The sequence below is a fragment of the Drosophila sechellia genome, chromosome 3L (genome assembly GCF_004382195.2).
Source record: "Drosophila sechellia strain sech25 chromosome 3L, ASM438219v1, whole genome shotgun sequence".
NCBI classification, from domain to species: domain Eukaryota; kingdom Metazoa; phylum Arthropoda; class Insecta; order Diptera; family Drosophilidae; genus Drosophila; species Drosophila sechellia.
This window is the reverse complement of record NC_045951.1, coordinates 555,540-582,122: the sequence shown is the minus strand read 5'-3', so window position 1 is coordinate 582,122 and position 26,583 is coordinate 555,540. Positions and strand designations below refer to the sequence as shown.

At 42.1% G+C, this 26,583-nt stretch overlaps 3 protein-coding genes across 4 annotated transcripts in view; 2 read left to right on the top strand and 1 right to left on the bottom strand.

Annotated features, from left to right (window-relative positions):
* The window catches only part of LOC6610186, a 104,726-nt gene that overhangs the window by 29,053 nt on the left and 49,090 nt on the right, over nt 1-26,583 (top strand). For both annotated transcript variants that reach the window (XM_032719311.1, XM_002034758.2), the window contains exons 3-5: nt 2,004-2,827; nt 4,413-4,664; nt 4,735-4,896. In XM_032719311.1, the coding sequence (XP_032575202.1) occupies nt 2,291-2,827; nt 4,413-4,664; nt 4,735-4,896 (951 nt within the window). In that variant the 5' untranslated portion in view covers nt 2,004-2,290. The remainder of the gene's footprint in view (nt 1-2,003; nt 2,828-4,412; nt 4,665-4,734; nt 4,897-26,583) is intronic.
* LOC6610187 lies at nt 9,120-9,572 on the bottom strand. Its single transcript, XM_002034759.2, has 2 exons — nt 9,479-9,572; nt 9,120-9,417 (listed from the first exon to the last, which is right to left on the bottom strand). Exons 1-2 carry the CDS (start codon nt 9,488-9,490, stop codon nt 9,178-9,180), a joined length of 252 nt encoding a protein of 83 aa, XP_002034795.1. The 5' UTR covers nt 9,491-9,572; the 3' UTR covers nt 9,120-9,177.
* LOC116801198 lies at nt 10,044-10,509 on the top strand. Its single transcript, XM_032719314.1, has 2 exons — nt 10,044-10,143; nt 10,205-10,509. Exons 1-2 carry the CDS (start codon nt 10,132-10,134, stop codon nt 10,442-10,444), a joined length of 252 nt encoding a protein of 83 aa, XP_032575205.1. The 5' UTR covers nt 10,044-10,131; the 3' UTR covers nt 10,445-10,509.

The window sequence follows — 26,583 nt, the reverse complement described above, 5'->3', positions numbered from 1 at the left end:
TTACAGGTGTCTTATGCAAGAGTTCAACAGGTGGTTAGGCAAAGTCAAGAAAAGATTCAAAAGAAAAACTGTCCAGAGCATAGTGAGTTATTATCTGAAAGTGTTAAATATTTGGGTATGGGCATAATGAGGGAATCAATTTGCATATTTGTGGCGTTTTAAAGGCTTTAAATGCTTCGTTTGATTGTCAAAGGGTCACTGCTGCTTGGTGATTTCAATTTGAAAATTACAATGATAATACTCGTAATGTGTGGGACTCGTAAGCTTAAATATTAAAGAAATTACATGTAAAGGCCGCTCACTTGTGCCATTTCCATGCGGAAGTTTAACGCCAAACCAAACTTGAACAACGTTAACTGGAAATTTGCTATTTCCCAAATGAGTTAGTTGGCCAGGGGAGGAATTCGAATATCTGTTTCTACTTTTTCACCGCCTTTTCAACCGCCTTGCGGCTGTTAGTCAGTCGCGAATGCGAACTTCCATTTCGCATGCAGGCCGAGTGAACATTTGCAAAAAGGGGAATCGTGAGAGGACAGCGTTCCTCATTTTACTTTCTGAGTCATAAGGCAAAGCATTTAAATTTATTGCCAGCACATAAAAGAGTACGCATTAATTTCTTAATTATGTAATTAATATGTCTGAGAGTCGCAAAAGCCATAAGTAATGTTTGGCAAACAACTTAAATGCGGTGCAATTCGCTTCGGAATTCAAAAACACTACTAATTATTTGGATGCAATCTGAATTTGTAAATTTATCGATCTTTTCGTTGTTATACAGATTATTCAGAAATCGATCACTGCAAGCAATCGTGCCATTAATGGGCTTAAACTCTAATTTGGGTGTGCTTTACTTTTTCACTCCTTTTTATAGCCAAAAGACCTGGGAACTTTATGTGCAGCTCTTGGCATTGATTTGTTTTCTTTTTTTGGGGCACGCCCTCCTCCCTCAATTACAACCACATCCACCCACTTTTTGTTGCCGATTTTATTATTCATTTTCCCCCTTTGGTATCCGGCGCTCAAGTGGCTAAATGAACGCTTGCAGGCCACTTTTGGAATTGGACAACTTCCACCGCCTTTTCGCTAACCAATTTGCATATGAATTTGGCTCACAACTGTTTTTCGCGACAAATTTCGTATGAAAATTTGATTGCAGCGCGATTAGAATCGCGTTCATTGTTTTAAATTCCTCGCTGTCCGTTCGGAAGTCGTTGACCAAAGCTAAAGCTCTGGAATTAAGTAATATTTTGCATACGTAATTACTATAATTTCCCCGACTCCCGCCGACTCCTTCAAAAACCGCCGCTATACCATACGTGGTTGTGCAGTTCGTTTTATGCGGGTCACAGTTGCTTTTAATTGCCGTTTACAGTATCGTTTTGTTTACCTTGGAGTGGGTGTGATGATATGTGATACGAGATATGAGGCTCTGATAGTTCTACGGGAGATAATTATGCAAAAGTCTGAGGAGAATGGAGTTTCATCACAGCAATGGTGTTGCAACACCTGATAGCTCACAGTGCTGCTATACAAAAAAAAAAAAAACGTCGGATTAAATAGTGGTTCAAATGGAGAAACATTAAATTCACAATATGTTTGATACACTATTACTATCCCTTTAAAAGTTAAGCTTTTTCCGGATGAACGGACAGTGGTCATTTAAATTCTTCGTTAACGAAATGCAGCTGCGATCAACTAATGAGATCCGCCTATTGCAGAAGGTGTTGTAAAGAAATGCTGTAGGAAATGAAACCATATTAAAGACAGACCCGTGCAATTTGCTTTTGATTTTAATGGCTTGCCTATAGTAATAATACCCATCATTAGTAGAAGGAAAATGAGAAACGAATAACTGCAGTGCTCTGCTAATTATGCTGCCCCATGAGGTGGTCCCTCTCGTATCATAATCATCATTTCATCTCTGTCCTCCCATTTTCCACCTAATTCGTATGATTTCCTTTCAACTAATGTGCAATTTTCCCTACTCTCTTATTTCGTTTCAGTGGAATCGAATTAGATACGCAAACTAACCGACATTTTATCAAAATAACGAAACAAGTATTTTGCATAAAAACGAACGGAAATCGAAAGGAACGCCCTGAAGGTCATTGCCAGGGAGCGGAACGCCGGCAACGAAACGGGAAACAATGGAAATAAGAGGAAGCCAGGCAGACATGCAAATATTGGGCGACTTTTGAGGGGTTTGATTAACATAACTCGCTCTCTAAATAAAATATTGTACATCCCCCATGCACACATGGTTAATACAGCCAAATAAAGTTGGAAAACAATGGAAATGCAACAGGAAAACGAGACGGGAAGAGAAGGGGTAATCCCGAAATCAGAGAAAGAAGTAGCGTTGATAAGTAACCAAGAGACTGAAAAAGCGGCCATGATTAGTGGTGGAAAAGAAGGTTCGTTGAGGGATTCGGAGTCCCCCAGCGAAACCGCCACCACCCAAAATATAGAAAACACAACGACACCACCTAAATTGGATGGCATTTTTGCCAGGCCAGCCACTCCCCCGAATAAGGCCGGACTTACAACGAAATCGGCCTGCAGTAGCCGCAGCAGTTCCCTCAAAAAGCAGAGGCGAGGATCCAGAGGAAGCGCCAATTTCAATGTAGCGGGAACGGGCGATGGAGCACCCAAAAGAAGCGCCCCCGGCGGTGGACAGCTAAACTATGGCACCAACAGTGTTGGGAACGACCTTATGAAGCAATCGCAGTCCATGACGTCACTGAAGGCCTCTAATGCGGAACAGCAGGAGAGCCGTGACGTCATCCAGGCCAAACTTCACTTGGAACGTCCCTACAACAGCCTCAAGGTGAGTGATCCCAAAAATGGGTACGTGTTTTGGGGGCGATGAGAGGAATAGTACGGGTCGGGGTTACAACAGGTAATGGCTGTATCGTGTGCGCATAAATTTGCAATTTATCATGAGATAGTGGGCTTCGCCTCAGCCAATACCCTTTCTCAGAATATATACTTAAAGAGATACAAAAATTGTTTACACACAAGGAAAAGATAATGACTAGAGCCTTTACTTTACTTAACTCAAGGATTTTTAGTAATCAGAACTAGAGTATTTTGTAGTCCGACATATATCTTAGTAACTTACTCATCCATACCTGTTGCACTTATAGACTTCGTTTAGCACGCTAACTAGTTTGGTCTCTTAAAATGACAAGCAGCCGTTAGAATTCTGAGCTCTCTTGTTCTTAGTTGATGTCTGTGTCAGCGGAAATTGCTTTAATAAATTAATAATTAGCATGCCTGTATGAAACCGAGTTGCAACGGTTAAAAATGTGCAACTAAGTTGGCGCCATGGACACAAATTGCTAATTTATGCTCAAAACTGGAATGCAAAAACAGGCCTCTATTCTTCTTTTACGGAGGCGGAAAATGATCATAGACATTTTTATTGGCGTTACAGTAAAAAATCAAAGACTCTGCTCTGAGAAAAGCTATTTATGCACTGTCCGATAATTGTTCAAAATAGTTTATATTAATAGTGTTAAAAAAAATTCAGTGGCGGAAGAGGGCGTGTCAAAATCGGCTAAGTAAATCTTATCAGCTTGCGGCTAACACAAAATCAGCATACCAAATAGTTTTTTGGTCCAGTTCTCACAGTCGTGGAGATTTATTTACTTTATTCCTCGATAAAAATCTGTTGAGGCTTACAAGACCGAGACCACTGAGATATATTTTTCAAGGCCTCCAGGTGTCACAGCTTGCATATTTTACAGCTTACTTGTCGACAGACTTTTCTCAGTCACTGTGGGCGAGTTTTTGCCCGAAATGCGAGTCACTCGCCGATAAATCCCACCTCACACCCCTTTTTCCACTCATTCATTTAATCAATTACTGAAATCGGCAGAAACAGCAATCACACAATTTCATTTTCAATTTCGTTTGCTTTTGGGAATATGATTGTGTAAATAAGGAATTTCCTTCCACGATTTCAGCGCGAATCGGAGACTTTCTTGGACAAATGAGCAAAATGCATTAATTAATTGCGCGCGCTTAGCAATTTGAAGTGAATAAAAACCAGTTTGCTTTGGCTTACTGTCGGGAATCTGAAACGCCAGCTCCAAAGATGGCCAAGCATATTGTTTCGGCCGTATTTGGCACGCCTCAAATTACTTATTTATTAAAAACTTTAAGCGGTTTCCCCTTCCTCTGTTCGAGCTTATTTTTGGTGTTTGCCACTTCAGAGGCTTTGTTTTGAGATGCTTTAGTCAATCAACATTTGTCAACATCTTTTGTTTGCGGTAATATGGTTTGGTATTTGGGTTTGAGTTTTTTTTTTATGTAAACATTTTAATAATTTTAAATGTTTATATATTTTTCAAGCACTGCAATCATTTTTCTAAATTTGAGCTAAGAATTTTCCTACTTTAAACTTTCAGAAAAATTCGCATAGCAATAAAATGCACCGTTATTCGTGGGGAAGCGGAAACAGTCAATGCAGTTCCACCAGTCTGCACAGCAGCGCCACCTTGGGTCTGGGTTCGTCTGGCAAAGACGACCTCTGGGCGGCCATTCAAACGAACTACAACTACATCATGGACACGAACCTTTTGGACACATGCAAGGAGGCGCGCTGTGAGATAGAGGGCGCTGCCACGGTGTTGGAGAAGTCCAGTGAATGTTCCTTTAAGGTGAGAATATTTGAAATCGCCTGTACATTTCTAAGCCTTTGTTAATTAATGAATCCACCTTTTTGATTAGATGCTCGATGAGACCCAACGCCCGGAGGGTCTTTGTGAGGATCCCAAGGAGTTGCGGCGTTGGCTGCGCGAAATGGAGAATAAATTGGAGAGTTCGCCGACAATCACAGAGCTGACTTTGTTTGGCAACGCGGAATTGCAGCGCCATCTATCAGTACACTCGGTAAGTAGCCGTTTCTATTTGAAATCTTTTATGTTGCATACTTTGAGGGTCGCAGAAATATTTTCAAATTGCATTGCCTAATTTTGTGCAACGTTTATTTATTTTAAGCTAAAATCTTTGAATATTTAGAAATTTCACTTTAAACTGCCAATAGTGGTTATTATCAAGATTATTACCATTTCGTGATGTAAAAGTGTAGCAAATCGTAAACAGTTCGAAAAAAGGCAATTTTAAGCATTTTGTTATATTGTTTTTCATATGTGCCCCAATGACTTGTGTTTTTTGCCCCTTTTGAGTTTTCCAAATCCAGCGGCTTCCGTTAGTGCGTCTCGAAATTGTGCAACTAGTTTTGTGTCTCAAACAGCGAGAAAATACCAAATCCGTCAGTCATTCTCATTGCCCCCGCCAATTGCTTGAATCCCCTCAGTCCGTCTGTCCATTGGCTTCCCCTCGAAAATCGGACAACAATGTTCCCTTGTTTTCTTCGCTCTTTTTCTTCTTTTTTTTTTCCTATTTTGTTACGAAAATTTATTGGACTGAAAGTGAAAACTGCTGCGAGGGAGAGGAAGGGGTCTCGAGATAACCTCCTCGAACCCCTGCTTGATAATTGGCATTCGGACGTTTGTAACACCTTCAATCGAGACTGAATTCAAAGTCTCTGAATTGCCCACAGATTTGTTTCTGCACTTTTCGGTTTTCTTTTTTTTTTCGAATTTCTTTGATTTAGGGGGATTTTTATCTGAACAATATTGTCTATGAACAAGGCTCCCCACATTATGTAATTGTGTGTGAGTGCGGGAAATCTAAGACGGAAGAGTGTCTGTGGCTTTGGTCTCCGCCTATGGCTTTGATTTGTGTCGGATGCAGTTGAGCTTTGACCGTGACAGAAGTTAATCGGTGCAAGTAGGAAATGCTCGAATTATTGGTAAATTTCATAGTTAGTAGAAAATCGATGCTCTTAAGAGGGTTTGGTATTCTATACCCCGACCTGCCTTAAACTTCCTCTTTGCTTACATAATGTTAAACACAATGCCATTCATTACCCACTTTCTTGACCCAATCAGGAATCATTTACTATTTTTTGGCTAATTGAAAATTCCTTTTAAGCTGTTTTCAATGGAATTCCTTGTACACATTCGCTCTTCCTTCTCGCCAAAAATCGAAGGAAAAAGCGCAGCCGGCCACGAGCCAAATGAAAGTAAACAAAGCCAGCAGGCCAGACGAAACTCTGTAAAACTTAAGATTGCATTGTGGGCAGTTAGCCGAATAATGCTCAAGACAAAAGCTTTGCTGGCTTAAACTCCGGCTGCCTGCCCCTGATTTACGACAATTGTTTTGTCACGCTGTCGATGGCAGAAAGAGAGTCTCGCAGATGGAGCTTTTCGAACTAGGCAGCAAATGTCAATTGCCCAAAATGGTTAAACATATTTCCAATAAGTTGTTAGGCGTTTGTCTCTGTCAATTGTTTGCGGCTGCAGTTGTTGCTTCTGCAGTTCCCGGGGGCGGAGACACGCATTCGGTGTCCAGGTCCCAACTGTTAACTAGAGTTCCATTTCCAATTCCACAAACCGATCGACGCAATCAAGCCCCAAAGCTACTGGCCACAGACCAAATGGAGTGGCAGCCGGGGAAGATGGCGATCGAGATTGGGTCCAAAATTGAGATTGAGAGATGATCGCCGTGAAGCAAAATCCAAAATTTGTCAGCTGCCGGACAATGTCGGTGGCCATAACGAGCTGAGATCTATGCTGGTTCCCCAAGGTGCTGGCTGCAATCTCCTTATATATTTTTTCGATGCTTGAAATTTATTTCTATTATGTGGGAAAAAGTTACGGAAGGACTTACAAGAGAGGAGTTTTCAACGGGATAGCTCAACCTTCAGTTTCTCCAAAGTTAATTTTTCAATACTACAATACAAAATTGCTGCCAACCACATTGTACCTTCTGCACTAAGGTGTTGAAATCTTATGGTAATCGACGATCAACTCTTTAACAAGCACATGGACTGATGGACTAACCAGTGGACAAACACATTGTTTTAGGCATTCGCTGTTCTGGTCAACCGAGGTGTAAGCACTCATGTTCCCTGTCGCCTGAAACGACAGGATGTCTTTGTTTTCCGAAAAACTTGGGGCTCCTAAAATGGTCAAGACAAGCAGCAGCAGCGGCAGGCAGCATGATAAAGCGGGAAAATGAGTTTGTTTTCCCTGGTTTCCGTGGCTTCCCTGGAAAAGCCGCAGGAAAAGTGAAGGTGGTGCAATTTGGAGTCTGGCCGCGCGATTAGCTAAGCGCTGCGACCATATAATCGCATTGACAACTCCGATTTGTGTGCGGGAGTCGAGGAAGTGCTCCACTTTATGGCAGTCATAATTTCATGTTTGAATGTTTCGCCTGGATAGGATTCGGATTGGGGATTTTCGAATTGCGATTTGGTCCGCTGGCCTGGCTGGCCGCTTGTCCGATTCTATCGAATGGGTGTCCATTGTGTTCGCGGCAATCTCCCTCCGCCAGATTTGCATAACAATTGCTGACTGTAACCTTTCGCCCAATAAGTTAGCTGCAGCTCCAGCTCCAGCTTCGGTCTGGACTCCGAGTCCGAATTGGATGCGGCCCAAGTGGCCAGCTGCAGTTGCTGGGCGGCAATAAAACATTTACCACCGAATTAGCCCACTCGGAGGAGAGTAGTTAGTGCAAGACCACTTAAAATTCAGTTACGACTGCTGCCCAGTTCGGTTCGGTTATAGTTCAACTTTCGCGTTAAATGAACCTCTAAATAAACTTTCCATTTTATTTGGCGTAGTTTAGTTGAACTTGGGCCTAACTCAATTGTAATGTGCAGTCACGTGCAGTCATTTAGCAGTTGAGGTGTTGATTAAAGGTCGCGAGGTACTAAAGGCAGTAACGAGTGTTTGAAATTGCATTAACGAGGGCTTTGCTATTTGCAACTAGATTACACCATTATCGAAACATTGAAACAAACAATTTGTTAATACGGCTTAAGGTATATTTGGCTGGGGCGGATCTAACTCCAAATTCAATCCGATCGAAAAACCTTTCTCTACTTAATCGATCCGAAACACGCCCAATTCCACAAGAGAATAACACACGAGGTAGAGATGGACAGGAGGGGTCTCTCAAGTTGCTGCGGATAGGATAGGATTGGGTAGCTGGGCGACGATGAAGTCATTACCACAGACAAAAAAGAAACCACGCAAATGGAGGGAACAGGCCCAACAAAAAGACGACGTCACATGTGAAGCGGATCAAATGATTTCGTCATAATCGAGCAGCAAATTACTATTTTTCCCCCTAATAGAGTAATAAAATTGCCAAACTCTGGCCGAGAAATTTACTTCAAACTGGGAAGGAAGTGGAACCTGAATGGTAGCAGCAGGCTGAAAAACAGAGCTGAAACTGGAAGCCGAAATGAAATGTGGGGAAAATTAAGAAGAAAACGCTAACAATAAATCTTTTGGCAATAGAAAAAACAAAACCAGCCACAAAAAAGACCCAAAAAGCCTGTTCACAAAATTGACTTTCGAACACAATTTATTTTTATATTTTTGTCTGCTTATTTCGATGGTTTTTATTTTTTTACCAAATCGCTTGAGAGTTTTTCTAGCCAGCGATTTAATAACCCAAATAAAGCCCCAAAAAAAAAACAATGAAAAATTCATGTACGATCCATTCAGGTTCATCATCGACACGAGATCGAACCGCAACCGGGGGAAAAGCCAAAGGGAAAGGCGGCTTTGTCGCCACTTTAATTGGCTCAAATTAAAGACGAGCTGGGATTGGGTTTTAATGGCAATCTCTGCGAGGTGTTTAGAAGTGTGGAGAAGATGCAGCTGCAGTTTGGAGGCGTCACTTTATTCCGCTGATTAATGAAGAAATTTCGCCTGGAAGCTTGCCGCCTTGTTAACGACTTTATGTGTGACTATTCGCAAATAACAAAATGAGCGAGGTGAAATTAAATTTTACAAAATGTCTCATAAAATAATCAGTGAGCCATGGACACCACTGGACAACTTAAATTGCTGTGAAATGTATAAAATGGAAAGTGCTGGCCACAGAAGGGTGTTGGGTACGTGATTTTTACGAGAATTAGTTCCTTGATGTACGGAAAAAAATACCTCATTTAATTGTAAGTATAATAATTGAGTCAGTCCCGATGGCATGACCCAAAAGGTTATCCCTGCTAGATATCAGAAAGTAAAGAAAAGTTCGATTTAGTTGGTAGTTTATTAATGTCGGGTCGATTATCAATGGGGTTGGTCAAATTTAACCGTGATAGATGTGGTGTCCGTAGGTGGGAACAGCGTAGGACTTCAGCACAGGAACATGCTGGACCACTGGGACATGCTTCACCACCGGAACGTGCTGCACCACCGGAACATGCTTCACCACCGGAACAGATTTGACCACGGGCACCACGTGGGCCACAGGAACCACTCCGTAGGAGGGCTCAATGTAGCCAGGAGCAGCAAAAGCCATTGCAACCAGGGCGAAGATCACAGCGATCTAAGGAGATATTATTGTATAAACGATCCTAAGGATTAATTATATAATTTCTAGTACTTACAATGCGGAACATTTTTGTAGTTTGTTGTAAGTTAAAGGCTTTAACTTGTGGTTATCGAACGTTTGTGTGAGCCGGACGACTGTTGTTGATTGACCATCCGTGGAATCATTATATATAGTAGTTAGCACCTCAGCCGAAAATAGCCACCAAATGACTTCTGTTCGAGCGCCACGCGCCAAACCAGTTTAATTATCTTAAATTTGGCTTCTTCAAATAATGCGCATTCTATTTGGTTTCATCTCCACCGGCGAACTTCCCGTTATCGGTCGTTATTGCTTAACCTTTGGACATAATCCCCATTCAATGACTCCTCAATTGTTTGCTGTTTTTAGATCCGTGTGCTTATTATTGTTTACTTCCAAGACCATTGTCATTATATCGATCGTCTTCACGCGTTTGTGATGATCACCAAGAACCAAGGTCACGTCCACAAAAAAGACCTATATGACGCACATCTGGGTCAACTGAATCCATTCTCTCAATTAAACAGAAGAATTATGGGCAAACACGTTTGCCCGTTTAGAAGTCGTTATGGAAGTGATTTTTGTCTATATAAAGTAACTGATCCATTGGTCAGCATCACCAGTCGTCCTACAAGTATCCAAGTGACAATATCTCCAAGTCAAGTTGTAAATTACTAAACATATACCAAAATGTTCCGCATTGTAAGTGAAAGGAATAATATAGTTAACTCTTAGGATTGATTATACCATAATATCTCCTTAGATCGCTGTGATCTTCGCCCTGGTTGCAATGGCTTTTGCTGCTCCTGGCTACATTGAGCCCTCCTACGGAGTGGTTCCTGTGGCCCACGTGGTGCCCGTGGTCAAATCTGTTCCGGTGGTGAAGCATGTTCCGGTGGTGCAGCACGTTCCGGTGGTGAAGCATGTCCCAGTGGTCCAGCATGTTCCTGTGCTGAAGTCCTACGCTGTTCCCACCTACGGACACCACATCTACCATGGATAAATTTTGGTAAAAGCTCAATCGATATCGCACCGGAATAAATAAAATGTTTATGTTTGTAAAAGATATATTATTTGACTTACTTGTTTCAAATCAAATGCACATCAAATGAATTTACAACTTCTGTGATTTATTCGCAGTGTGTGCGGATTATTTCCGCATGTCCCGCCAAGTTTTTGCATCCAACAACCGATTAAGAGCTGGAAGAGAATTTTCTTCGGTCTGGTCCGATCGGGAGTTCTTCACGCAAGCCGTAAATGCGCCAAAATCTGGCACACAAATAAGTTTTCCTCTGTTTTCGCGTTTGGGCTTTGTAGTTTATTTGGTGCGGATCGAGTGATAAAAGCCAAATGTGCGCCCCGTTCCAGGCACCCGAAAGATACGGAGATTGAGCAGTTGCGTGGAACACATTTGGCAGGCTGTTCGGTGGTGAATTGACTCTTTGGACTGACTGAAGGTGATTAATGGACGCAGAGAGGAGTGGAGTTCAGTTGCGAAGAGTTGAGAGTAGCCGTACGATTCTTCTTAAACGGTAGTTAAAATCTAACTAACACGCGAGAGAAAGAGTTTGCGTTCGCAGAGTTGGCTGATGAAAATGCTTGCGGCTGGCATTGAAGACTTCTATAAAATGGAAAGGGGAAGGCTTTTCTTGCTGACCCACTTTTGGCAGACAGAAAAATGTATTTGCCTTTGCTGACTTAGCTGGCTGGGCTCTCCGAGAATTGTTAACAGCAATTTGGTGGTTATTCTTCTTCGGGCTGCTAAGTGTATTTTATTGTTCGCCAATTGCTGTTGTTGTCTTGTTAACGCTTTTTATAGCCGCCTTTTGCATTTCGGCCAACTCTATTTGTCGAGTCTTTCTCTCCATGCAGATGTATCCCGCAGATACATTCATTAACTTGTTTGCAGTTACAGTTTCCCCGTTCCCCCTCACCGGTGATTTATGCTATCGCCAGCTTTTGTTCGTATATTTAGACATTTCCTATGTGTTGTCACCTCAATTTTTTCCTGCACTTGCTTAACTTTTTTATTTCAATTTTATTTTTAGGCTAATTAAAATAATCAGGTAATTGTGCAGTTATGAGGAGTGTCTCAAGTCGGCGCAGAAGAGGAAGATTGTGTGAACGTGGCAGACCTCAAATCTCGTTATGACTATGAATATGCATTGGCGCTTGATGAGATCCCCCTTCCCCATTTCGTGAAGAAGTTGAAGGCGTGGCCAGGCAATTAGTTTGGAGTTGGGCCCTTCCATAGAAACCTCCAGGGCTATTTTGGCACGTTGTCAGGAGGTGGAATGCTGGAATCAGGAGTTGACTTCGGGCGGAACTTGTTCTCCACACCCAGTAACCATTGAATAGAACAGGGCTGTCTAGTTAAGATGGGCTCATAAATAGAATAAGTTACAGGCAGCTTTTGACTTTAATAGTTCGCCCTTTAATGGATGTTGAACGACTAGCATAGTTGAGATCATGGCTTCTAACTATTAAAGTTTTCGAAAAGTTCAATAGCATTCATGACTTATTTTACTTCCAATGAGTAAAACTGCCAGAACCTGAGCGAATTTTCCTCCCCATCTCTCAGTCAAATATGTGATTGATTTTCCAATCTTTCTCCACACACTCTTTAAGAGCACTCCGGCCTGGCAAACTGGACTTGACGTCGATGTCATCCATATGCTTGTGGCGCGGCCGACAAATGGCAAATAAGGGAAAAACTTGTCAGCCTCGCACATGTTTCCTTCTTCTGGCTTTGGATGGCTTCTTGGAAAAGCGGGGCCAGCACAAGAATCTCTTCTATTTCCTTGGGAAATATCTCTGGCATTCGTGTTGTGCGTTGTCTTTGATTCTTATATATCGAGCTGGGATTCTGGTCGCTCTCGTTTCGAAGAGATGCGATCTTTTAAAAGGCAGTCGTTGCTCTATGATCTACTTTATGCATTTGTTTTCAGTTCGAGGCGCGTGCGAAGACCACAAATCGATGCAGGAAATCCGATTTGTGGTAAAAGTTTTCCTTTTTTCTGCTCCCCCTGTTTTCCTCATCTGAGTTTTGCTTTACTTTGGTAAGTTGCCGTTTAAAGTTGTTGCACTAAGAAGAAATATGTGCAAAGCGCCGGTTGTGGGGCTTCTGAGAAATCAAAGCCGGTGGTCTCGAAAGGCGGAAGAGTGAAGATTTCGCTGGGCGATAGGTGCCAAGTGTTAAGGGTTGTCGTGGGTTAATAGTCGTTAAACGTCAGCGGGGGTCAGTGGCTTACCAGGGTCTAAGGATATTTGAGATGTGGACTTTTGCTTAGAGTGGAAAATGCAAGTGGAAGAGTCAAGCTATAATTGTGAATAGTCAGCCCGAAAAGAGATGTTGTCAATTTAATCCGAGCTGAAAAACCAGAAAGTTCTTATTAAAATTCTGATCATCTTAAAGTAAATGATTTCATTTATTTTATTGACAGCATAGTTAAATACAAACTAATCGCAGGTAAACGAATATCTTTAATTACGCTCCATAATCAAATATAGAGAAAGTCTTAAATATTCCCAGAAGAGGCTTTTTCAAGTCACTAGCAATTTGACTTTGCCTTTTTCTTTGATTCTCTGCCTTTCTTCTCCACTATGACTATCTCATCATTAATGCAAATCCGCCGAGGCTCTAAGACAATCGGATCGATTTATGCAAATGATACTCTAATCTTCGAGCGTTTCTTCCTTTGCCTCTCCGCCACCACAAAGAATAGCAATTCGTCATTATGGCAAACAAAGATCGAAGACCAGTTTTCACCTCAATCTAATGATGTTTACCTCATTTATCCTGATCCGCTGTGATCCGCTTGTAATCAATCCCCATCCATCCTCAGCCAGGGGCAAGTTCAAGTGGCCAGCTCTCCGCAGCGATCTCCCCCACGGTTCCTTTATGATCTCGAGTTTCATCCTTTCCACTCCACCTGGCTTGAGTGGGTGGCTCAACATAATGGGGGGATCTGCCGTTATTCGGCTGTATCCCGATCACAGCCGCAGCTGCAAATAAAATAAGAGTCGACTTCAACACTCGACTTGGCTTAATGCAAAGTGCCGCTGAAGAGAGATGCGTGGGTGGGCCCACATGGGAAGCCAACTGAGTCCGCGACTGAGACTGCAGATAAACTTTGGGATATCTGCACTGCCAAAAATTATGTGACTAAAATCGAATGAATTTCCTGGGTAGTCGATTAGGAAATAAGAACGAAAGCTAATTCGAAGTCTACTTCAATAGTATATGTTTTAATGAGCAAACTATATATCAACTAGATAAAACTATTTTCCAGTGAGAGATTGTGCTTCATTAACACTCGCCGCTCGTTCGCCTGAGTCTCTTTTTGTTTGCCGCAGTTTTTGACACCAAACTTGGCGTCACTTCAAAGCCCTGGCGATTAATCTTGAGTGCTGGCGGGGAAGGAGTGGGGCTTCTCCAGAGCCAGGTCTTCCAGATCCGGTCGTGTCTGCAATTTGCAGGCATTTTGTTTTGCATTATCCAAGATTCTGTGCTGGCGCAAACAACAAGCAACTCATTTGCCACTTTTCACACCCTTGAAGCGGAGTTTTCACTTCTCTTTGGGTGAGCTTTAGCCGCAAATGGAGGAGCCGCCTCATAAATCATCGCCCAGGCCACCGGTGGGCGTCGTCCAACGTCCAATACTAGAAGTGTGCGGAGGCGCAGCTGCTCACCCCCTACTCCCCTTGATTTCCCCCAACTCATTGTCAGCTGCATGGGTGCCAAAGAAGTGTACAAACTTCGCGGCTGATTTGGGGGATTTGGCCAGCCGTATATCTATCTATTCATATTGTTTGCCAGATTGCCAACCGATTGTGGAGCACTGGGTCAAGCCAGTCAGTCAGTCAGTCGGTGAATTGAAGTGTGAAATTCTAAGGAAATTGCTTTATTGTTCGCTGATTGAAATCAATTTGGCGTGCGAATGAGATTTTCATATACCCCAGATCCAGAGATCCCACTCTCGTAGACTTAGTGAGACATTCCGGTTCAGGAGTTCACAAGACTGAGCGGTTTTATGTATATGATTAGGATTGGGTAATAATCGTTGGGGAGGAGCCTTCTACCCATCGAAGGTAGATGGGGAGCAATGATTTGGCCCACTCCGATTATGGTTTGGCGTTCCTCGTTCGGCGGAAAGTGGCAGGGCAATGAAGTGGCAAATGTTAGTCGGTTAGTCGGTTGGGTAATCTCTGGTTAACCGTAATAACCATTAGAGGTCTGGGAATTGGGGTCAACTCGAAATAGGTTTAGGGATCGCTGCGGTTCGTAAGAAGAAGTTTCCTTGGAGATGTCTTAATCTCGGTCAAGCCATAGCTTTTAACTTACCCAAACTTCAGTGTAAGAATGGATCTTTGATTAATGATTAAACTTTAGACTTTAGCAATCCACTCTGCTTTAGTAATTTGAACTGGTCCACTCTTAACCCTATGTTATGCAACTCTCGAGCAGAAAGCTTTGCCAATTATCAAATTACCATCGGTACCCAACGCCAGTTTCTGTTTTCTCTCATTTCTCTTGGCTAAAATCGCCCCTCTTGCCCACCTTGTTGGCCCAATCGATCAGAGCCAATGGGCAATAACTTTGCGGCCAACGCAATGCGGCTGCAGTTCGATTATTATTTTTATTGCTCCAGCAGACTTCTGGAGCCCGGGGTCCTCGTACCTTTCCCCTTCCGCAAAATACAATATTGTTTTTCCCGCCTCTTTGCTGTTTGTTTGCTGCTGAACAGGAGTTGACTACTTCGATTCTTTCTTTTTGCTCCCCGCACTTCTTTCCATCGCTCGTTCCTTTCGCCGCCAAGTTGTGAACAGCACGCAGAGGCAACAAAAATTGGCCGAGAAAATGCGGAAAATGGTTTTGCCCGCGCCTCGAAATTATGCCTCGAAATGGAAAACGCATTTTGTGTTATCATTTGCCGCGCATCTGCCGAGAACATGAAAGTTGCTGTCGAGTTGAATACCGGAACAGTCTCAGCTACCCCAAGATCCATTGCGATGCTCTGAAAAGGAGCTGAACACTTGGCAGAAGTTGCCTGCAATCTTTTGAAGGGGGAAAGTGAGTCCGTAAATCTGTGGGAATACTTTAATGCAGGCACTCTTCGTGGGTATGTGCCCAAAGGAATAGATGTTGTGAAAATTTAAGTAATTTTTTTTATAATTCTGATAAAAACGAATCGCATACTTTAATTGCGAGTTGGCCAATCCTTAAAACCAATGAGCAATACTATACTTCTACTATCTATCTATCTTTGATTCAAGAGTATCTTTAATTCGCCTTATAATGGATTTTCAATATCCTTGTGATCTCGCCTATGTTTTCATTTTCCAACTGACAAGTGGGCATACCGAGGCAATTCACTTTTCTGGTTATCATGAGTGAAAATTTAAGTTATATTGTCCGCTTGCGAGGAGGCTGCGTCAGAAGAAAGTGAACCGAGAATCGAGAGAGTGGCTCGAGAAACATTAGTCGCCTATTTGCAAAGAGATTGTAATTACGTTAAATTGCGAATAAAAAACAGCTTTCCTGGGGTTCATAAAAATCGAGCATAAAAATCTCGACAATTAGACATAAAAATTGGTGGCAGATGCTAGGGGTTTCCTGCCGCTCTCCTGCAAGTGGGCGGCATTTCTTCTCTGCTAGTCTATAACTTTCAGTGGCTGTGTGGGTGGAGAAAGCAACTGTATTGCGGTTGAACCCAAAGCGAATTCACGGCAGGGAGACAAAAGCAGACAAAACTGTAAATGCTGCCATCAATTAGACTTCCACCTCTATGGGGTTGCAACGGGGAAAATGGGTAAATGGGTGCAACGGTGGCAAGGGGACCTCAGGCAGCAGCACGGGACCTTGCGCTTCAAACTTCAATTAAATGCTGAAAGTCGTGCATAGACAATATTTATCAATCACCATTATTCTAACTGTATATCCGCGCTTCGGCAAGACAAACGACGAACTCCGCTGAACTGATGAAGCTGAGAGACTGTGTTATGTATTTAAAAAGGCAGCTCGATTGGTTTGGGTATGACATTCGGCTTTTAAGAGACCAATCGACCTCTATATGTATCTTAAAAAATAATATCCAAGCTGCTTTTAGTTTTGTCTATTTAAAGACATTAAATGTGAATCCTGGTCTTTGAATATTTACATTTGGAATGATCATCGTGTCACGCACCCATCTCGATTCGCATTCCCTGCACTTCGAAGTTGCGACCGCCGCTCCAGCTCATAACGAACGCAAAGTTCATGTGGCGGTTCAGTAGAACAACCAATGTTGGATGAGCAGGGGAATCCGGAGGAGATTCCCCCTTTCTAGGCAGTTGAGTGGGTAAACGGTGGCTGCTGCTCGCTGCTAGCTGCTCCTTGTGTTGCATTCGCCGCTGCTACTGCACTGGCCTCTCCATTGGGTCCGGTGCATGCAACAATGAACTCGCAACTATTTAACTGTTTTCATCGTCGTCGTCTGTTTGCGATTTGTGAAAGCTTCTGGCTTCTACTTCTGTTTCTGTTTCGATTCGATTCCTGCTGGTGTGCTGTTCTCGGCTCAGTGGCTCTTGGCCTGGCCAACAATGCATAAATTGTGCGCACCAAAGGCCACGAAAGAGGCGACATTCGGCTTTCGGCCAGACCAAAAAGCCTGAAAAGTGGATCAAACGCGCAGCGAGCGAGATGCAGATATGCAGATTTAATGGGAAACGCCAGAGTTTGGGAATATCACCATCTACCATAAAATCCGCACTCCACTTATTAATTACGTTTAAAACGTAATCTCTCAAACGCTTGAGTGACCCAGATAGATTATCGCGAATTTGCGATCCCGAAGATACTTTTCTAGCATCCGGAATGGCCAACTCCCCTATCAAACAAATCTTTCTCAACATTTTTTCCACCGCTCTTCTCGTTTCAGGTAAGCAAATTGTCCAAACCGCCTTTTACCCACAGCTTATCGCTCGTGAAGCGCAGCTCCACATATATGTATTTTATATTGCAACGTAAGTAGCACGACCATAAATCAGGCAAACATCTGGGGACTCTGTGACAGAGCTTCGGGCGGAGGTCTGTCCGGAGTTTGGCCAAAGGTCCACATAAACCGCTTTGATGATGTCAATAATATTATGCAAAGCCCTTCAAGTTTCTTAACAACCCGCCGCCTTACTGGACAGCAAGTACGATAGTTGTGGGGGAGCGACGGTGATAAAAACTATCGAAAGTGAGGGAAGTTGAAGCCATTAAAAGAGAGAGGGAGAGAAAGAGAGAGTGTGAGAGAGAGGGGGAAAGGGCGGAAATGAGAGACTTGAACTGCGAAACGAAAATGCCATAAATTTAGAAGACAGGTCGTTCAAGCTAATAAGTTTACATAGAAGATCGGTACTAAGCATTTTGTCTGGGTTGCGAAACGAATTTTGGGTTCTCTCTAAAAGTCTACACTGATCTGGAAATCTTTTTCCCAATATTCCTTCAACATCCATAGTGATGCAAAATAAATTCTTCTGACCCCGATAGACCGATCTTCAGTTAATTTGCCTCGCATCTGACACAACTTTGACAAATGGCCGAAAATACATTAATGTTTTATTGAGATTTCCCTTTCTGTGCAGCGATAATCGAGGTAAACCCTTTGGCTTAGTCTTTCTTTTTTGGCTTGAATCGAATTTTACGCATTTTATTTCACGTCCAGCGCGATAGGAAATTAATGTGCTTAAGGTCTGAAGTTTCACAGACGACCAGGAAATGTTTTTGTGCAATGTTTTACAGGGCATTATTAATAATTGGGCTTTTTATGAAATTTACATAAATTTGATTACGGTTTGGGCAGTATAAGCTTCGCTCGGGGAGATTCTTCGCTGGCGTCTTCTTGATTTTGCTGCTGTTTTTTTCCCCTTTTGCTGGCATCCATCATTTGTCAAATCAAATTATGTTTTACTTTTCGTGTATTTTCCCTCGGCCAAGTTTCTTTATTTTACATTTTCGCATTTCATGCTGTCACCGCCCGCGGCTAGACCGAAATATCGTTGGCCCTTCTCTTAAAAAATTGCCGCCCAGCCAAGGTAGATTAATCAGTTTTCGAAAAAATATATAGAGACATGCAAATACATATATATTTCGGAGGGTAACTTGCATAAGCACTTTTATGCGTGGACTTGATTAATTTGTTGCGATCATAGACGAGTTGATAGTTGAAGATAATTAATAAGTTGAAGTGAGGAGTTGAAGGTGTGGTGCGGATTATGCAAAAACGGGCAATATATGGGATTTTAGTGGTCGAGATGACATTCATTGTGCGTCTCTTTGGGTAGGGTGGATGAACCAGGTATAATCTGTAAAATTCTTCCGTCTGAAAAAAGTATTTTCAAATAAATGAATTCCAAATGAAAACTTGTGATTTGCTAGTTGCGTTTTGATGTTGAGCTCATCAGCATCCGTTGCCTCTTTCTTTATACCAATGCTAAAAACGTTCTTACCAACATTCTAATTGCCTTTAACACCTCGCTATAAAGGCAATGTCAAAGACCTTTGCTCTGTCCTGGGAAAGTGGCGTTCGATATGGCTGTTTTCCTATGGATTTTCCTGTTGCTGTGTTTTTCCTCTTTGTTAATTTGCGAAATTCTTGCCGTGCCAACCACTGAGTTAGCACCCACATATGAACAAACAAAGCCACGTTGAAATACACACACACGGTGTAGCTGCTGGCACTTATCCAACTATTTCCTTGATTTTTGGCGGATTTCTGCCACATAGCGTTGTAAGGACAGCTTGGTTATTGCCCAATAAAAATCATTGAGAGATCGTCTCTAGTTTTTAATTTTTATTTTAAGCTAGAGTGAAATTTTCAAAAATATATATATTTGGTAAATAATTCAAAATTTTGGTGGTAACAATAACTTAAATAATCCTGGGACGGATTTCAAAATGTTGCGGCAACATGTTGCCACCAAAGTCGCCGCAAACTTGCTTGACGCGTCGGGGCGGCGAATTTATCTGCGGCGAAGTCGGCGGCAGCAAAATGTATCTGCGCTGTGAGCGAGCGACTCAGTAACTCGCGAGCGGTCCACGCAAATGAACAGTACTTTCGGATCGGAACGGTTCCGGGAGTTTTAAATTGCAGATAGGCAAAAACAAACCACCAACAAACAAAAAACGCGCTCAACGCGTAGTTGCAATTCAGTTTTGTATCCGATGATCTATGATCATCGCAAAATGGACTTCAAACCGACCAAGTGCCAAAAGTGAGATATATACTGAGTGTTTCGAAAGCAAAACTGCCGGCATTTATGAGAACTTTCCTGAATACCTAAAATGTTGTTCAAGACCTTGTTTGCGCCAGAAACTCCACAAAGAAACTCACTCGAACAGTGAGAACAAACAGTCAGTCAGCGTGTTTTATGTGCACATACAAGCATATGTATATATATATGGGATATATCACAAGCCAGTGCCGCCTGCATTTTTGTACAGAATTCTCGTTCCGTTGCGTCTGTGTTTGTGTTTGTATTTGTTTTCTACCCCAACTCCGGAGTATCTGTGTGAGGGTATCTTTATCTGAGTGTCCGTGTATCTGTGAGTGCGCAAAACACTCTGTTTCGAACCCAGAGGTAAAAACTACCTACTTTGCCTGCCGAAGGGCCGAATGCTCGAGCAGCCGCAAAAGTGTACGAAAAACATACCGAAAAGAGGAAGGGAAAGAGGATTCGCCGACATATGGACGATAATAATATTATACCGACACATTACTGAATCAAAGCATCATCTCTTGTGGTTTGGATCTCTGATTTACGGCCTCCGAGGCACTTCCTCTTTATCGGCATCTGTGGCCTGTGCCTGCATCTTCGTCGTGCATCTCGTGGATACTCTTCGGTTCGGATTTAACCCATCCCCAAAAGCACTCGGGTATGTCTTCATACTTTACTTCCTCCTCGAAATCCCAGATCGCTCTTTCCTTATTGTTTTGTATTCCATTTGAATTCTTCTGCGCGTTTCCTGCGCATTTGGCAGCTTTTTATTACGCCAGTTCTGTCTTCCACTACTGCAATAAATTTAAAGAACTATTTGCTCTCAGTTCTGCTGAGTTAGTTTGCCTCCACTGCTAATGACTCGACTGGCTCGAGTCGTGAGTTGTTTTATTTCTTACTTTTTGCCCCGCTGTTTTTGCTCTTCTACATATCTGTATCTGTATAGAAAATCATGTGTGAGCAATTTTAATTATAAAAGTGACAAAAAGCGGACGCGCAACGATATATAGTCTTATGTACGGGGTCTCAAGCTAGCCGGCAATTTGGACAACATTTTTGCTGAATACAGGAAAAAGTAGGGGCAAAATATATGAAAGAACCAGAAGAGGCCAATTTATACTATTGTATGTATTCATGAAGTAGGTTTCATGAGTTGATTTCGGGGGAAGTGCTTAATTATGTGAGGAATATGCTAAAGTAGTGAGCAAGAATGCGCACTAGGTTAGGTTGATCGGAGTAAATAGAGAAAAATGGAGCAATCAGTCGATTCCATCATAAAAAACTAAGTTTTATTTCATAATAAAAGTGGATGTTAATGTTAACAAACTGGGCACGATAGTTTTTCGCAAAGACTAATTAGATACATGCAAGATCTTTAAAGATACCGAAGGATATTACCTGCACTAAATTTCTTAAGTAACTTTCCATTTCATGTAAAATTCAAACAGTTGGTCCTATAAATCAAATCCGTTAGGAACACAATAGTTTAATTAAAGCTTTGATTTCATTCCTTTTTAACACCATATGTTGGCAATTGAACCCGCGGTAATTCGATAATCGCTTCAGTTATTTAGCCGCCCCTTAAGTTTTTTAAATGAAGTTAAAGCAATTCCCAGCTTAACCCTTAACACCTAACAATTGACCACGGTTCAACCCCGAACGGGATACCAGAGGATGTTTTATTCGGAAGGACAACTTCCCCAATTTCAGAGGAACCTTAAACATCTGTGGTTGCTGTTGAGGTTGAATTTGTAAAATTCGCAACATCCTGTTGCATTGCAGGCAAAATCACCCCAAAAAATAAATGGTTTATGCTAGTCACAGTGAAGCTTCGCCCCAGCAAAAGTCTGCTGTAGTTGGAAATATTTTGCAGCTGCTTGTCCGGGACGGGACTCTTCCTTCCTGATGACTATTGCGTGTTTTGGTTTCCGACGAGGGTTGGCTGCGTTCCATTGTTATTATTGGTACAACAAACCGAGGCAATTTAATTTGATGGTTCCTCAACCTGCAACAGAGGGGAGATCCATGGCCAGGAGGTGTTTGTTGGTTGCTTTTGCAGCCAGGATCTATCACCAACTATCCATCGATTATTTTATTACCACTTCAGCACTCCACCCCTGTGATTGCTAACGGTTTCCATCTCTCACCCGAAAAATTGTATTTCAGAACTTGTCATCGTGCCACAAGTTGTTGCCCTTTCCCCATCTCCATGCCCAGAAATTCTTCACTCATGTGTTCGGTTTTCCGGCCTCTACTAATTTTCGTGCTCTACCTTTTTGTCTTTATCAGCTGCTGTTTATCGGTCTCTGTTCTTATTGAACTTTTGGCTGGCTCTTCTCCAGACCAAAGACAAACACTCGTGCCTCGCGTCTGTTTTCTGTTTTCAGCACTCGGTTCTCAGTCCACTGAATTGATTTCGTTAAGTTGGGCAAAAACGTGTTTTAGCTTTTTGGTCGAAAAAAACCCGTTTTAAGGACGTTCTCGGGGATGCAGATGCTGGCTTCTGTATATCTGCATCTTTTTCGAGTTTCAGTAATTTTATGACTCACTTGAGAAGGTTTTTGGGCTCAAGACCTGGACCAATAATGATCACCAGCAGCTGGATTTGATTTGATCGTCGTGGCCTCGTGTCAAAAGGGCACCACAGGTGCTTTAGCTACCCACTTTATGAAAAGGAATCCAACTTCGAGAACTGTAGATTTAAGATTGTCTTTAATCTTTTCATTACCATCATGCGTACTTTAAATTATCGAGCAGCCAAATTAGAAAGTTGTAATTAATTTCTTACCATTAATCTAATCTTATTGCAATAGCCTTTAACTATGACGTTAACAATATCACAATCAGCAGAATAGAAATTAGTGAATTTAGACATTGGATCACATGTTTTGAGAGATAACTATAAATTTCTTTGGAGCTTTGGTGTTTGTCTTTAGAAATCTTCAAACAACTTTCTTTAATAAAGAAATCAAGTGCACACCTTGTGCAGGTATAATATTTCCTTACGCAACGTCATACTTCATTTTAATGATTTCCCCCGCAAGCCGCAAGTTTTTCAGTTGAGTTTCCACTAAAATAAGACAAGACCCATGGGTGTACAGTTTCAATTATCATCATGCGTGTACGTCTAGGTATTATCCCACTCTGCACCCTTCACCGCTGGCTTAATTGCATTGCCCCTGCCACCGAAATAGTAATGACAGTTTTTATTTGCCTCATCCTCGTTCTCATCCTCTGAACGTCGAACCATGTGCCCAACACGTGTCCAGCTGCAAGAACTTTTCCGTCATTTGCAGAAATGAAAAACATTTCCAGTTTTTCTTCAAAAGGGAGAAAAGTAGAAGAAAAGAAGCTGAAATGCTTTTTTCCCTTGAAGTGATGCGTCCGAGTGGCAAACGAAAGAGCGGAGGAGAATGGCACAAGGAATCTGCGAGTTTTATGACCAAACCAAGGCAAACCAGTCGCCAGAAGAAAGACGAGGACTCCTGGGTTCTCTAGCCGGGAGATTTATGAAATTTGTGCAAGGCTGACAAGTTACAGCTTTCGAAGCTTGTTGTGCCTTAATAAGTTTTGGTTTATGGACTCTTTTCAGAGCCGAGTTTCCCAAGCCGACTTATTTGGCCATTGCAGTGTTTGCTCATTGCTCATTACCATAACAAAAGGTTTTCTCACTATTTCTGTGTGCTCCCCAGTGTGAGTTATGGCCGCAAACTTTTCCCCATCTTCCAATGCTCAGCAGGAGGAGGAGTTCGACCAAGCCACACTTTGACATTGAAACTCATTCGGGCAAATTGCTTACAAATTCCGGATTAAATTACCGATCCACCTCCTAAAAAACAATCACAAAAACAAAAGAAAAGTGAAATCTGGCACGGAGCCGAAAAGAAAACTCTTTTCGGGCATTTTCTGCTTCGTAGGAAAGTGAAGGAAATTGCACAAAAAGCTACAAATCAAATTAATAATCATATGTCTGGTGGAAAGAAATGCATTCGGCAGTGGAAGGGTAAGTCTCTCGGTTCAATCTCTCCCAGATCGAGCTCGTGCTTTCAATTCAAATTGACGCCCCCACAGATCGGTTTCCACCTCGCCCCTTTGCTTTTTATTCGACCGCTGCCCGCACGTAATTTCATTTTGGTATCTAGGTTTTTGCGTTCAACAATTTGGTATGGTCTCATTATTTTGGTAATGATCTTTTTTCTATATATATTTGGAAAAACATTTGTGGATTTTGCTGATCGTTGTTGCTTTCCGTGGCTTACCCTAACTACACTCGCAGGTTCCATGGATAGGACGTGAAAGGTTAGAAAAAGGTTAACTTGGATAGAGAATTGTAGATCATTATATCTCAAAGGACGGCTCCATCAGTTTAATCGAACTTTTTAGTAATACCTATATAAAGGTCATTTAGGTTTTCAAAGATAACGATTTCTTTGTGCACTATTAATAATGTCACGTTTTAGTCGATCTCCTAGTCTCTGTTTGTTTAGCTTTGCCTACAAAGTTCTTCAGCTTAATGCCCATTAATCTTCTGCTGAGTGATTAATCGCTTGCTATTCGATTTACCTGAGCCCTAAAACGATTTTTTCTGTTGGTAAATCCTTAATGATCATCGCTTGACATCTACTTTAGGCTATGATCAGGCACCAGTGTTGCATCATTAACTATCGATTAATCGACTCGTGCGCCAAACGCTGCCATGGGCACTTGGCCACTCGATATCTGTAATCGATTTTCACCTGGTCTTGCGGGTTTTTCTTGGCTCTAATTAGTAACTTCTAAGGAGGAAAACTAGTTTTGTCTTGCGTTTCGATTGCCAAACGAAATATGCCGAGAACTCTAACATGTTGCAATGTTGCAAGTGTGAAGTCGTTGGTGGGAAGGGGATTCCGCTGGGGGGTTGTTGGTGGGTTGTCATGCTCAGTTGGTTGCACCGAAAACAACTTTTATCTATAATACTGTGCAAGTTTAGTCATTCAATTTAACGTTGGCAAATAAAAAAAGCATAGTCCTATTGATGTTAATGTTAATAATTAAAAAGGAAAATACAATTATTTTTTTGTGTGTAGGAGTAACTATATTACGTCCTCGCGAATTCTTCAGCATCATCATCAATGTATTTTTCGCTGTGCGTCCAAATCGCGTTCGTTCGCAGGCGAAGCGACGACAATTCAAGAGAAACAGCTGAAACGTGCTGAATGCAGCTGGCTCCTGCTTTGGCGTCCGTCTCCGTTGCAACTTGGCTGCACCACCTCCCTGGAGAACCTCTCCTCCCCCGCCCTTGGAATGGAGTCCAGGCCAAGGCAAAAGTGCCGGTCAGTTCTTCTTGTGACGGTGTGTGCTCTGGATTTATTGCCACAGCAGGAGGCAGTATAATAGGGGCGTCTTCCTTGGTTTTGCGAGAAATTTGTGAAAAGAAGCCCATCTGGTGTGGTTTTCATCGAATTCAAGGGTAAATAAACTAACCAAAGGTGGACAGACAAATAATTGGCTTAATCGGTATGATTTAATCACAGATCGGGCATATGCATTCAATTTTTGAGCTCAAGGTCGTAGATCAGGTTACCAAGATTTAACATTTGAAGATTCAGCATGGTTGTTTTCTTTATTTGAAGTAAAATCTACAGATTCGAAGATAAGCCCCAATTCTTTTAGCCTCAATTGTAAGTCTGGTTGCCGTTCAGCTCAGAGCCGGATCAAAGAGGAGTTTGGGGAGTGCTTTGGCATGGGGACTGAGGCTTTAGCCTGGCCATCCCATCCCATCCCAACCCATTCCATTCTAAGCGAACCTCGGGGTCAATGGCTTCTCCATTGGTCGACGCTTCGTTGTGTCGTTCGTTGGTTGGTGTGTTGTAAAAAATGAAGCGCGAATTATTATTTTAGCGAGGCGAAATGGAAAATGTTGTAATAATAAAGTGACTTCCACTCCATTACGGAGGCGAGACGGGGCCAAGCCCCTTCTTCTGGGGCCGGGCCCGTTCTTCAGTCGGGCTTACATCATTTTCTGGTGAATCCGAGACGATTTCTGGGGGCAAGTTGAGGAAATCGACGAGGGGATAGACAAACATTTCCGTTATATTGCGTCTGACAAAACACGCAAAGCTCGAACCACTCCGAAAATGAAGTGAGGGACTTGAACGGAGCTTAGCCTTCGTTTTATAGAATAATCGCTCGGTTCTCGGAATTGGAGTTGAGTCGATTCGAGTTGAGTTGAGTATGGTCTATAATTCAATTAATTGTGAATTACGCCGCATGGAGTTGGGTTCTAGAAGGGTGACCATCAAATGGAATGCACGATGATTGAGCCGCAGATTGAAAGATTGGGTTTCACAGAAGTTGTACGAAATGAGTGATTTACGAAAAGTGTTTTGTCGAGTAAGATATATGTAATTGTTTTTGAAGTTACTTTATATAGCTTCTTTTAGTTTCTTGTAGATCTTGATTAGTCGTAACTCCTCTCTGTATCATTTCCACTCTTGGCTTCATTATTTATTCTTTTAATAACCGTTTCAAATGCTTTACAATTTTATCTAATCAGTTACGCCTCGCCTTGTTTGCACTTAATGACTCAATTAATGTTTACCTGGCTTTGTCTGTCTGCCGGGCTGTCGCCATTCGTGCTTGATTGATTGAGATCTGCAAATAGAGTAATATTACTTAAAGAACCTTAAAGAGATTGGACCCCAGACAGAAGTTAAGTTGCTCTACAAAGTGTGCTACATGAGAAATGGAACTGAAGCTCAAACAGTTTGGTTTTTCTTAAGAGTAAGCATTTGAAAGATGAAAAGCATTCAGAATAGGCATTAGAAAGCTCTTTCACATCCTATCTATATATAAATATTTACCTTCGAGAATCTCAAACATTTGACTGACATTTCTATAGCAATTGTCAAAACAAACCGG